The following is a 14,144-nucleotide window of genomic DNA, read 5'->3' as shown; positions in this document are numbered from 1 at the left end:
TGCAATGCAGGTATAGATGAAATAAATCAAAACCTGCTTTGAAATGACAATTTCATGTCATGTGGCATGTCAGTGATGGGTGTGATTGATCAGCAATGAAAAAATACCAAGGGTAACACATTAATCTGAGAAAAATTAGAAAGTATTTCTTCCACTCCCACCAAAATCCCAACACACTTTGGGGTGTGTCTGGCCTATGCTGAAGGGATGGGGGGAAGAGTTCAAATAAAAGATGCAGACATTTTGCTTACTATCATCAGTGTTGCATGACATGGGTATGCTGATATCTGTCATCACTATGTGTACATTTCTTAGAAGCCACACTATTTGATCATTTCCCCCTCCCTCTTCTTCTTCTCTGTGTTTTTTTGCCCCTTGGAGATTGCCCATGAGGTGAGGCTGGGTCTCAGAACCATGGTGAGCATTTATAAAATCACGTATAATTAAAAAAAAAAATCTATGCTTGCAGTCACTCCCTGAAACCTCCAACCTTTCCACCCTCCCTGCCTCTTTTGTTGCCTGTAGTGAATGCACACCTCAACTGCACAAAGCACACATTTCCTCAGCCTACAATGCTGTCATTTCCAAACAATTTCATTTTCATACCTCTTGGCATGAAAAAAAAAAAAAAACAACCCTCATGTGATGTCACATTTTCCTTAAAAATGTTATTGTACATCCTTTTTTGCTGCTTTTTATCTGTATTGCTCTGAGTCAGTATCAGACCCTTGATGCATCGGGCCAGTACTGTCCATGCTAACTGCTTTGTCCAGGCATAGATGCCCTTCCCAAACAGTGCAACTGAGTTCCTTATAACTAGATGTGCCAGGGACCAAACCTGAGACCTTCTGCATGCCTTGCACGTGATCACCTACTGAGCTATAATCCATTCCTTAACCTTACAAAACTGACTACTATATATGTATAGACACACATTCATTGCTGCTACTGGAGATCTCCCTCAATCCAACTCTATTTCAAGGGTGTGCAGAACCACAGGAACTCCTCAAGGGAATGGGCCAGTCTATCTGAAACCTGGCTTGGAGTGCCCATTCATGACTGTTTTGAAATTCCAGCTGCTTAGTTAATGCGAAAATACCTTAAGTATATTGGAGTACAATTCATTTTCCTCATGTTAGAGAAAAAAGCAATCATGTCCTTGATTATGTCTGTAATTCCTGATGATTCAGTCTGTCAATCCAGGTTTCTTTCTTGTGGGAAAGTAACCCAATGAAACATGGACTCGGTGAGTCCCAATGATGTATTTCCCCCCCATAAATGCAAAGCATGAAAATGTTTTTCCTCTGTAATTTGAAGAATTCAACAGAAGCCTATAGAATTGCATTTACACTAGTGAAATGTATCAACATGCTGTTTGGTTGCAGTTGGAGTTTGGCTAGAATGAAATTCAAGGCAAATCTGAAAGTCCTTCCTCAAGTGAGGAATTCCAAGGGAATTTAAGCCCAACAAATTTCATCTATGGGATGAGGGTAGTTTCATACATCCCTAATTTTAGCTCTTCCACCTGGCTGTTGGGAAGTAATTAACATGCCAGGTTCCCAGAATCCAGATATTTTGGCATGAGGAACACATATTTGGAGGTCTGTGAGGTTTCAGCAGGCTATCAGATGCATTTTTGTCACAGCAGCTAGAAAACAACCTTTGCTAAAAACAATGTTGACTCACACTGGGAAATGTTGTCAATTATGCCAACAAGGCCTCATTTTTAAAATTTGTTTTGCTTAAAAGCCTCACTATCGATCTTAGTTAGGCACGGTATAGAGAAAACAGAAAGAGAAGCTGTCTGTATCTCATAATACTACAGCTCAAGGGCATCAGACACAACTGACTAGGGCTGGATGCAGGACAGACAAAATAAAGTAGTTCTTCACACAGCACATAATTAATGCATGGCATTGATCGCCACTAGCCTAGATGGAGGTTGTCTATTTATTATTTATTTTTAAACAAATCTACTTTATTTCCCCAAAGGAGCTCCAGACAACTAGAATAGTTCAAAACAAAACAAAACACAGGAAAATAAAATCTATCAAAGGTTAGAAGACATTATGGTTATATGGAAACTTCACATTCTGAGGTAGCTGCTGGCTTCTAGTTGCTGGGGAGCAACAATATGAGAGAGCTTCAAGCCATGTTTGTGGGTCCTCTGGAGGAATAGGAACATAGGAAGCTGCACTGATCCATCTAGCTGAGTACTGTCTAAGCTGCCCGGTAAACTTGTAGAGAGGCAAGCTTGCATACATGAGTCTTTCTCAGCCATGCCTGGAGATACCAAGTACTGAACCTTTGATTTTGCATGCCACACACTGCCTGTAGCACTGAGCTATAGCCCTTCCTTATCTGGCTGAATACAGCGGACAACAGGATGCTATGCTCGATGTACCTTTGCTCTGATTCAGGAGGGCTCGGCATATGTTCTTTCATTTTGCACATGGTTACTCAACAGTATCACCCCCCCCCCCAAGAAAACAAGCAATGGCTACTTGGTAGTGCTATTGCCTTTTACTGCTCTCATCTTGTTTGAAGATCAGCAGACATTAAGAAATCTGTTTCAAGCGACCAACACCAAAGCATCAGGCTGCTGCTGAGTATTTTCTCAGAATTTCAGACTCGCCAGCACTCTGATGCTTCCCAGAAACACGAGACCACGTGAGCAAAGGCAAAATAACTTCCTTTCTTTCAGTTCTGTTTTTTAAGTACAAAAACATATTCAATATTATTTGCTTGCAAAAGGGATTGCGCCCGGTGAAATTATCTGAAATTATCTTGTGGTCAACAGTTGCATTTGGTTTACCTTGTAGGAAGGTACTAGTCATTTTGTGTGTGTGTGTGTGTGTGTGTGTGTGTGTGTGTGTGAGAGAGAGAGAGAGAGAGAGAGAGAGAGAGAGAGAGAGAATATGAGAAAAGGGAATTGGCCTATCTGAATGCTTTCTATATGACTATTAAGAATGTGCTTCTGTGAGAACAGTATGCTGAATTAGCTGTGCCACTAGCATGCCAGGCTCATTTTATAGTCTTATGAGATCAAATCAGATCTGTTAAAAGTGAGGCCCTGTTTTCTTCCTATGCACTATAATGAGGAATCTAAAAACTGTGATGACATATCCTCTCCTCCTCACAGAGGGAAGGTGTTGTGAGTGGGAGCCGGTCCCATGTCAGCAGTGGGGTGTAGTCGGCCCCCTGTGTCACTGTCCTGGCTGCCACGCCCTGCCCAGCAGGCCAGCCAATAGGGCTGGTTTGTGGGCAGGGTCGAGCCACATTCAAGTGTATGTGGCAGCCTCGTGGCTTCACTCTGTTGTCTGTCTTGTGTCTTATTTATCCTAAGCAGGCGGAGGGTCCTCGACTCACAATTCCCCTTTTCATAGAAGTGGGTGAAATTTTTGGTCATTGTAGTCCCCCCCCCCAGTGGATTATGCATGCCAAATTATAAGAAGATACACTGGGAGGGGGGCGTTGTGCAGGGCACCTTTAAATTTTGATTTTTTAAAAAAGGCTTTTAATTTTCTGCCAGAATGGGAGAAGACTGCCAAATTGATTGATGCAATGGTTCTTTCATAAGAGCAGACATTAATGTTAGGGTTGTGACAATATGACTTATTGGGGGCAGGGCTGGGGGAAAAGAACACTGATCTCTAGGAAAGATTGACGTGTAGAACATCTCACTCATATCTCACAAAGACCCTGTTACCCAAAGGTTCATTGATTGTGGGATTCTCCTCCACCACCCATGATTTTTTCTTGGGCTGAGAAATCTGTCCACTGACTTGCATTGGGGAATGCATAGATCAGTGTGAAAAACTAACTTTTTTAAATCCCCCCCCCCAATCCTTGTGATTGGGAATGTCTTGGGGAAATCATTCACTGTGAATAAAACCTATACCTATGTGTCAAAATGAAATATTCTCCCAACTCACCTCTCGGGATGAAGGATAAATTGGAAGGCAAAACTACATAATTCACACTTCCTAAAACAATGCACAGCGGTACCTCAGGTTACGAACTTAATTCGTTCCAGAAGTCCGTTCTTAACCTGAAACTGTTCTTACCCTGAGGCGTGCTTTCGCTAATGGGGCCTCACTGCGCCGCCAGCACGTGATTTCCATTCTCATCCTGGGGCAAAGTTTGCAACCCGGAGCAACTACTTCCGGGTCAGTGGAGTTTTCAACCCGAGGTACCACTGTATTGTACCAAAATACAGCCATCCTTTGATATTTGCACTTTTCTGAATTTTGCAATACAGTTCTGCATGTTAATGAAAACAATGTACAAAGTCGCAGGGCATTAGGTGAAATCTTGCAAAATGTGTTAGGCAAACTTCCCTACCAAAACATGTGCATTTGAAGAAGAAAAAAACCACACTAAAATGTTGATGAACTTTCATGAAATGAAAACTGATGTGTGCCCTTATGGCTGGAAAAAGGAGCAATAGAAAGGAAGCATAATGGACAGAGTATCTCATCCTTACCACCTCAAGCTCTGGACATTTCCCCAGTTACAAGGCCTTTGGACAGTCAAGGAGACAAAGCCATTAGAAAGCTTAGGTCTGGTGCACCTTATCTTTCTGAATCGAATTGTGCCACCAAGAAGGTACCATAAGGTGCATCAGAGACCTTTCCCTGTATTGTCCAGATTTGCCTTGTTATTTGGGATGCCTACAGGGCCAATGAGCACACCCTCATGGATAGGGCACAGTTTTATTTATATTTGAACAACAGATTCAGAAGAAATGGGTAGGTCCCATCATAGGCCTCTATAGATGTACAACACTGATTTGAGATCTTCCCACATGATCCATCCATCTCATGTCATTCCAGTATTTATTTCAAATGTTATTATCCATCCATGAGGAACTGGCAGCTACATTTCACCCATAACATGATTTGACCCACAGCAAGAAGACTGTAGGGATTAAATCATCCCATTGCTTCTGAAATTGAAGTGTTCGTGTAAATCAAAGGTCTACCCACCATATGCCACCTTTAATTCATTCTTCTCAAACCTCACACCTGAAAATGACAGACACATTGGCTAAAGAGACCCTTTTCATAGTCTCTTTCAGACCTGGTTCACATGTTCCAAGAAGTAGTGAAAGAATATATATCTAGAAATTCCTATATGTGTTTAGATTTCCATTGTTGCATAAAAATAAATCCACCACAACGGGGGGGGGGGGGAATTGTCATATAGGACAGTTAAAACATTTGAGCAGAAGCTTCCTAGCCAATAATATGCCAGCATACAACAAATATTAACCCACTTGCCTAATAGCTGTTTTGTTCACCCATAACACTCTTTCCCCATTTTGGCTATTCCTCCTTTCTTAATTTTACTTTGTATCATCATTTCTTTCAAACTCAGACGTTTTGTCTTGCTACCTTAGCTTGGACTAACCTAGTTGCCTGTTCCAACTTTCTTTACATTTACACTCTACTTTCCAGCAAACTAGTAGTTGTGGTTTGAGGATCACTACCTCCCATCCAATTATTACCTTGTCAATTGTTCTTTTCTTCTCCAAGCTATACTAATTTACTCTGAAAATAGCTTGCCTTGCACTGGCTTCTGAAGCAGAGTATGTTAACTTCTTTGGATACTTACATTTTTAAATGTTTAGTCTCACAGTGGATCTGGAAGAAGAAGGGGGCTAAAATCTAACCACTTGTGAACAGTTGGGTCTGCCATTAACACGGAGTAAATGATAGCATGGGCCTAGATGATATTTACAATTAAATGCAAGAGTATCAATATGACTTGGCTCAGCTCCCTCTGCCCCCCCCCCCCAATCAGTTCAAAGGCTGCTCTGCCACCTTTTTGATATGGAGTGACAACTGTCTGGTTCCATCTTGATTCAAGCAGAGGCTATCCCTCTTGTCCAGGCCTGGCTTGTCTCAAAATATTCCCCAGTGCCTAACAAATCCAACCCCTCCTCCTGACACCAATGTCTGATTCACACATGGAGGCTACACGGCTAAAGCTGCCTGGCTGTCTCTGCAAATGGAACTGGTAGCATTCATGAGAAAGCTATTATGGAGGTCCTGACTTCCAACAGCCTGCCTAGCAACTTCAATTTTGCTTCCAGGACCCCACTGGTTTGATTTGTATTTGTAGAATCATAGAATCATAGACTTGGAAGGGACCCCAATGCTCATTTGGTCTAACACCCTGCAGTTCAAGAATCACAGCTAAACCCCCCTGCGAAATGGCCATCCAGCCTCTGTTTAAAAAACTCAAATTAAAGAGAGCCCACTACCTTCTGAGACAGTCCATTCCACTCTGAACTTCCCACTACCATCAGAAACATTTTTCCTAATGTTTTATCAGAATATCTTTCCTTGTAATTTGAATCCATTGGTTCATGTCCTCTGGAGAAGCACAAAAAAAAAAAAAAAGCTTGCTCCATCTTCCATGTGACAGCCCTTCAGATATTTGTAGATGGCGATGTCACCTCTTAGTATTCACTTGTCCAGCCTAAGCTAAAAGTCTGAGATATCAAATAGTTAAATAAATAAATGGATGCTTAATAATAATAATAATAATAATAATAATAATAATAATAATAATAATAATAATTTATACCCCACCTATCTTGCTTGGTTTCCAATTGAGTGTTAAAACAATAGAGAATTAAATATTAAAAACTTCCCTAAACAGGGCTGCCTTCAGATGTCTTTTAAAGATAAGATAGCTGCTTATTTCCTTCACATCTGAAGGGAGGGTATTCCACAGGGCGAGCGCCACTACTGAGAAGGCCCTCTGTCTGGTTCCCTGTAACCTCACTTCTCACAATGAGGGAGCCACCAGAAGGCCCTCGGCGCTGGACCTCAGTGTCTGGGCTGAATGATGGGGGTGGAGATGTTCCTTCAGGTATACAGGACCGAGGTCGTTTAGGGCTTTAAAGGTCAGCACCAACACTTTGAATTGTGCTCGGAAACGTACTGGGAGCCAATGCAGATCTCTCAGGACGGGTGTTATGTGGTCCCAGTAGCCACTCCCAGTCACCAGTCTAGCTGCCGCATTCTGAATTAATTGCAGTTTCCGAGTCACCTTCAAAGGCAGCCCCACATAGAGCACACTGCAGTAGTCCAAGTGGGAGATAACTAGAGCATGCACCACTCTGGTGAGACAGTCCGCAGGCATATACCGTCTCATCATTTGTCTGCTTAACTTGCCCTGATTATTTGTCAGCTGGGGGGTCCCAGTAGTTTCTGGAACAGGTTTGGTCGCTTCATAACATAGAAGAGATCTGGAATATAGCTCCAGTCTGATTTAATAAGTGCCGGTAATTGCCAAACTAAGCCCAGCAAAACTGCATTCTGAATGCAGTCAGCAAATTTTATGTTGCATTAAGTGATGTTTGACTAGGTCAGTTGACAGTGCTAAATTAATGTACACTACTGAGTCTTGTTTTCCACATGTATCTATGTTCAGTGATTACACCTTGCTAAGTATTGAAAACCTTGACTAATGAGGGTGTAAATTAATGTATATTAAAAGCCAACTGTTTATTCATCTATTTAGCTTAACAGTGCATAGCGGTTACTTTAAAATCACAACAAAATACATGTGTTACTCCCATTTCTTCCCTTTGGCAGGCGATAATAACTAAACCTCTGCTACTCAAATTCTGACAGAATGAATTGGAATTATGGCCTTGCAAATGGACTAGACAAATTGGAAAGTATTAACGGAGGGAGTGAATGCAGAATTATTTAAAAAATTATTCCCTTATGGGCCATATACATTATAAGTGTGGGGTGCCTTTGGTCAGGTTTCAAGCAGCCACGTTCTTGGAAACATGACTGACATCCTCAATTTTTAAACTAGAAGTACAATTCTTCATGTCACATGGATTACCATCATACGAAGTGATTATATGCACACCGTGGTAATATACCACTTGGCCAATAGTCATTTATGTTCACCTTCAATGTGAGATTTTTGGAACAAGACATTGGTTTGCTTCCAGTTATGAATGACTTAGCAGAAACTGCTTCTGCTTACAAAAGTCAGGATAGCCACCGCACATTACAGTCCTTGACATCATGTCTCAATCTGTTCCAGAGAGTCTCCCAACTCTCAGTTGCAGCTTTTGGGGATCAGAGAACTGTAGAGTTGGAATGGTTCCCCAGGGTCATCTAGTCCAACCCCCTGCAATACAGGAATCCAGTCCACAGCCGTCCCTGGGTGGGCTTGAACCACCAACCTTCTGGTTAACAGCCAAACACACTGACCCATTGTGCCATGGGAGATGGGAGGCTTTGAGTGTATTGATGTATTACAGTATTTTAATATTTTTTTGGAAGCTGCCCAGAGTAGCTGGGGAAGCCCAGCCAGATGGGCAGGGTATAAATAAATTATTATTATTATTATTATTATTATTATTATTATTATTTGGAAATGGGGATCAGCCGAAACTAAGTGCCCCAGAATTTTAAAGTGGGTGTGATTTCCACTAAGGCAAATAAATCATTTAATGCAATCCATTGTGTTTTACTTCATATTAAATTCATGACAGTGCCATTATAGTGAACGGTAGGTATATATGCTATATCACTGTTTTCATTTCCATCTATTTTCCTTCACATTCCTTATATTATGTAGATGCATTTCTGCATCACCTGTCTTAAAACAAATCTCTTTTACATTTAAAGCTAATGAAAATTGGTATCTTCATTAGGGACAGTAAAACAAAACATTTTCTTGTGGCATTTGGAACATGATTTAACGGCATTATCATCTCTTACACCTTCCGAGATGGAAAGTGCCAAGTTGGTACATTAAAGTTTTCATCTCTTTTAGCTAGTGTGCCTATGTTCCTCCTTTAAAGTCACTACAAATAAACTACATTTGCTGTAAAAACCAAGTGGGCACTTTACAGATGAAACTCACTTCCCTCTATACTGTTCATCATTTCCTCTGATTGATTGAATCCAGGTAGTGGACAGTTAGACAAATGCACTGGCATCATCTTTCCCCCCCTTTCCCTTTTTGAAAGAGGGTATGGGACAAAACATCTTCAGATTTCATATAGCACACCCAAATTATAAGGGGGCCACTTCAGATATTTGGCAATCCTCTTTTATTTATAGTTTTTATTTGGATAAACAACAAGGACGTAAGTACAGAGTTACAGAGAAGAAACCAACATGAGTACCTCACACAGGTCAATCCTGGTGAAATGAAGTCACCTAACTGACCAGAAAAAAAACAGGTCGATCTGACCTTTTTCTTTACACTTGCTCACTGCTAGATCTCTGCCACTCCCTACCCATAAAATCCCAATATGGTTGCCATAATACTTTGAGTAATGCCAGTTTTTCTGATTAAATATTAGTGGCAAAATTTCCCCCTCCAACTGGCCATGTTGCCTTGAAATACAAATGACATATTCTAGTTTCTATTCAATTAGCTTTTTAGAAAAAGGCTTCCTAGCATAGATGTCAATGTTGGTGTTTCTCGCAACTCTTGTTTGTTGTAGATAAACGTAATTGGCTCACAGCTCAAAATACGTTTGATGTACTGTCAAGGGAAGAATCTTTTTGAAAGATGCACACAATTATTCATTAAGGAAGCTGGCTTTGCAGGCCATATCTGTCGATAAGTTTTTCTTATTTACCTGCAACTGCTTCAAGCTTGGATGATGCTAAAGGGGTAGCATGATTTTCACTACTCTATCCTACTTTACTCCCGTAATGTCTCTGTGCACAGAGATGGTTCATAGCACAATTGCTTCTTGTGCCACTACTGACTTTCCACGGGGCCAGAAAGACTTCATATTGGGAGTACCCAGATCATTATCTTGTCTCATGTTGTTTCCTATCTACAGACATTAATGGGCTGGAACAATGGGAAACTCTGTGGTGGGCCATGGAAATATTATATTGTACATACAGTGGTGCCCTGCAAGACGAATGCCTCGCAAGACGAAAAACCCGCTAGACGAAAGGGTTTTCCATTTTTGAGTTGCTTCGCAAGACGAATTTCCCTATGGGCTTGCTTCGCAAGATGAAAATGTCTTGCGAGTCTTGCGATTTTTTTTCCGCTCCCCCCCCTTTTTCTAAGCCGCTAAGCCGCTAAGCCTTTAATAGCCGCTAAGCCGCTAAATCGCTAATAGCGCTAATCCGCTAAGCCGCTAATAGGGTTGCTTCCCAAGACAAAAAAACCGCTAGACCAAGAGACTCGCGGAACAGATTATTTTCGTCTTGCGAGGCACCACTGTAGTTGAAGCTATTAATGTTAGCGCAACTATTTGCCCTCTAGCTTCCTGAACATTTGTTAATCAGCTGAGCAATATCTGACAGGAAGAAATGTCCCTCCAGCTTGCATTGGCTCTGTTAAGTTGTGGGTGAACATATCAGATGACACAGTGATTCTTCAAACAGCTCTTGTTTATTCACAGGCCAGGCCAGAACAGAACTAAACTGAAGGGTTCAGCCAGCCTGCTTATATAGAGCTCCACTAGAACGCAACAGTAACCATTTTCTGTAACTATCCAATCACTGAACGTCACTTTCAATCCCTTATTTGCATATGTGGACCTGAGTGAAAACTATCTACCGTATCCCCCTGCTGGCCCAGGGTGAGAACTTCAGTACATAACAGGCTCTTGGCTTGTATGACTTTCATATAAAGCAGGGTGATTTGGAAAGTGCATGGGGCAAGTGCCTGGGTATCTGGTGAGGGTTGTGGCGTACACTATTACTTGTATTCACAGTAGGCTTTATTACTTTTTTCTGATGCTGAATTTATAGTCATAATCCATATCCAAACATTTAACAAATGTTTGTGCTGCTCCTCTCCTTCGCCATCTCCAATACCCAGTGTTTTCTTTCTGTATCAACCTCTGAGACTTTTGTCCACGACAGGCCATGTCTTGCATAGGTTACAGTTAAGTTCATATTTGCTAGTCTTCTGTCAAGCTGATGGCTAAATTATTTGCCCCACCACTACGATCCTGGCATCTATCCCCTTACGTTCCCAGGGCTATTTCATGCATGACATTTCGCATAAACAATGGAGGAAACCAGTGTACATTATCATGAGTGAAAGAGCATTATCTGTTGCTGTGTACATCAAGAATCTGCTGTGTGTGCTGAGAATCCACTGCCAATTGTGAAATAAATCAGACTTGTGATGGTGCGCAACAATATAATCAAAGGGCATTGAGTTGGTCTTAAGAGTCCACACCATGAAATATCAGAGACATTTGCTTTTGTTTTGGCCATGCAAGGATCAAATGACCTAAAGGCAAAAGGATTTCTGCCTGTAATATTATGGAAATCAAGAGTTAGGGTGATAAAGTGATCTGCCATCTGTCAAGGCTTGGGCCACCATGTTTAGATCAACCCACACAACCTGTGACTCATCAAGCACACCCAAGCCACGGGTCATATACTATCAGGTGTTTGACAACCACCGACTTTTCTAATTCCACTGTTAGAAAACAACAAGAAGAGGTTTATTTAATAGCTAGTGGCCCACCATACATGGCTGGTGAGTTAACTGGGTAGGTCACAAGTTATGGAAGGCTGATCTAAATCAGCAAAGATAGTCAAAGGAGTCTCCATAATAGCAGCCTAGACCCAGAGGCCACAAAGACATACATTTAGGCTGTACTGTGGGGAGAAGGACAAATTACATGGGAACTAGAAAAACTTGTCACCACTTTCTCTTTGGATGGGAATAGAGCCTCTCCAATACTTCAGGATTAATAAACTTTTCTCTCTTCTCTCATAGGATAAAGAAGTGAACCTGGAACAGGTCCACAGACGTATGAACAGTTTAATCGATGAAGATTTAGCTCACAAGCAACTCTCCCCAGCATCCATCGAAATCTCAGCCTTGGAGATTGGGGGCATGCCACCCAGTCAGACCCTAGAGCCTGTCCGCGAATACCAGAACACACAACTTTCTGTCACCTCCTTTTTACCAGAACAGACAACTCATGGTGCCAGCAGGACACTCACAGGTGCCTCTGGTAGCAACCTGCCGCTGCCTCTGAGCAGCTCAGCTACCATGCCCTCTATACAGTGTAAACACAGATCACCAAACGGAGGACTATTTCGTCAGAGCCCTGTGAAAACCCCCATCCCAATGTCCTTTCAGTCTGTGCCGGGGGGAGTCATTCCAGAAGCCATGGAGTCGTCCCATGGAACATCCATATAATGAAATCGACCAGCAAAGATTTTTAATACAATTAAAAAGAACTCTTACATTTTTCTTGTACATATCTGTAAATAATGAAAGAATGAAGTGGGGTAAAAAGTGTATTTTGAATATTCCCAATTTTCAAAGTCAGTAAAAAACAAACAAAAGAAAAAAAGAAAAAAAAAGAAAAATGTATGAATGACTTTGTAAATTTTGTTCTCTATGAATAAAAAAGAAGGCAAACTACTTGTGACCATTCTCAAGTGCCAAAGAAGACCTGTTAATGGGACTGAGGGCAGTAAAATATTTCTCCAGATTTTAACTGGTACTCCCTTTTTTTGGTTCATGTTCTAATTTCCTACTTTTAAAGCAGAGAAAGCTATTTCTTGCTGGAAACCCAGTCCTGCCATTCTGTTCCTTTATTTTGCCCCAGATTCTGCTGTTTTGTTAAAAAACACAGTCCTCCTAGGAAACTTAATGGTGCAGACACATGCAACAACGCCTAAAATGCCACTAAAATTGTGCAGACAATAAATTAAGGACTCCTTTCTCATGACAAGGATGAAATGGTCATTCTTTATTGCATTCTATATAGAATGGCAACCACAATCACCTGTTTGTGTGCAGGCTTCCCAATGCAGGTAGATGTCCGCAAAAGTCTGTTGGGTCAGATTGCCATATGCATATGTGTTCTACAGTTTTGCAGATTCATTGGCAGCCATTGCTTAGCAGTTTGGCTCTTTTGTATGCATGTTCCTCTGTTGCACATTGGGTGGAGCTATGACTTCATAGAGCCTTATCTGTTGCTTTATCTGGCAGGGAGGATGTGATCATGCTTCAGTGGCCAATTAGGATCCGGTGGTGTTTTTGTTTCTGTTACGTTTTGGGGGACCACTGTCTAATAGGAATAACATTCTCTGTTAACAGCCTCATTCTGAATGACAGGGCTAATCTGGTAATTAGGAATTGCAGCTTCTGTTTTGTTTTCCATTTTCCTCTGTGGTTTAGACTAGGCACTAGCTAGGCAGTCCTGTGTCAGGTTATCCCTTTCTTCCTCTAACATTCAGGTAGGCTTGCCTTTGTTGTAATACCATCAGGCTGTATGTTTCTCTGCCCCATCTCACAACCTCAGGCAGTTGTTTTGGGTCATCACCTTCAATTAGGGTTGCCATATCTTGAACAAAAAAAAGGACAGCCTGAGTCAGGGAAAGAGGCACAAGGGGTCTCCACCATGCCTGTTTCCCTGGCTGGGGCTAGCAAGCCCTAGCCCAGGCATCCCCAAACTCGGCCCTCCAGATGTTTTGAGACTACAGCTCCCATCATCCCTAGCTAACAGGACCACAGGTCAGGGATGATGGGAATTGTAGTCCCAAAACATATGGAGGGCCGAGTTTGGGGGTGCCTGTCCTAGCCCAACCTACCTGAGCCTGAGCCCAAGTCCGAGCCCAAAAAAACCCTCCAAAACCCGGACATTTCCTTTAAAATCTGCCTGGATGGGCATGTTGGTCCCCCAAAAGAGCACATGTGTGGTTTTTCCTGGCTGTATGGCAACCCTACCTTCAATTCTACCATGTGTTGCTTCATTGAATATTGTAACCTTGCCATTAATCCAGAGCTCTCTGGTTTGCACATGGAGCAACAGGATGAGAAGACTTCCTGAGCCCCTTCAGTTGTACTGCACACTTCCATTATTTCCGCTTCAGTACACAAATGGAGAATCATGTAATAGCTCTTCCTAGACAGCACTTCAGACTACAGATAGGGGATTTGTATGACTGAGTGCTCCTCCAGGTTGAAAAGGAGAAGAAGAAAGAAACCATTTCAAATAGAAAACCAGGGGCAAGAGACCTGATCTAGCCTCTCTCTTGTTGTACTAATTTTCTGTGCAGACAGCTTTCCTCCCTTAGGGTAAACATTCAAACATGTTCCACTACACACATCTGTAGTCTGGAACAAGGTATCTAGACTTACTGGCTCTT

At 41.9% G+C, this 14,144-nt stretch overlaps 1 protein-coding gene across 5 annotated transcripts in view; it reads left to right on the top strand.

Annotated features, from left to right (window-relative positions):
• Positions 1-12,411, top strand: part of GRID1 (glutamate ionotropic receptor delta type subunit 1) — a 713,795-nt gene extending 701,384 nt beyond the window's left edge. For 4 of the 5 annotated variants that reach the window (XM_028729284.2, XM_028729285.2, XM_028729283.2 and 1 more), the window contains one exon: positions 11,755-12,411. In XM_028729284.2, the coding sequence (XP_028585117.2) occupies positions 11,755-12,183 (429 nt within the window). In that variant the 3' untranslated portion in view covers positions 12,184-12,411. The remainder of the gene's footprint in view (positions 1-11,754) is intronic. The other variant, XM_028729286.2, reaches the window with a different exon arrangement.
• Positions 12,412-14,144: the final 1,733 nt, after the last annotated feature.

Source organism: Podarcis muralis, chromosome 6 (assembly GCF_964188315.1).
Source record: "Podarcis muralis chromosome 6, rPodMur119.hap1.1, whole genome shotgun sequence".
NCBI classification, from domain to species: Eukaryota; Metazoa; Chordata; class Lepidosauria; order Squamata; family Lacertidae; genus Podarcis; species Podarcis muralis.
The sequence above is the reverse complement of the archived record's forward strand: the minus strand, read 5'-3'. Positions and strand labels throughout refer to the sequence as shown.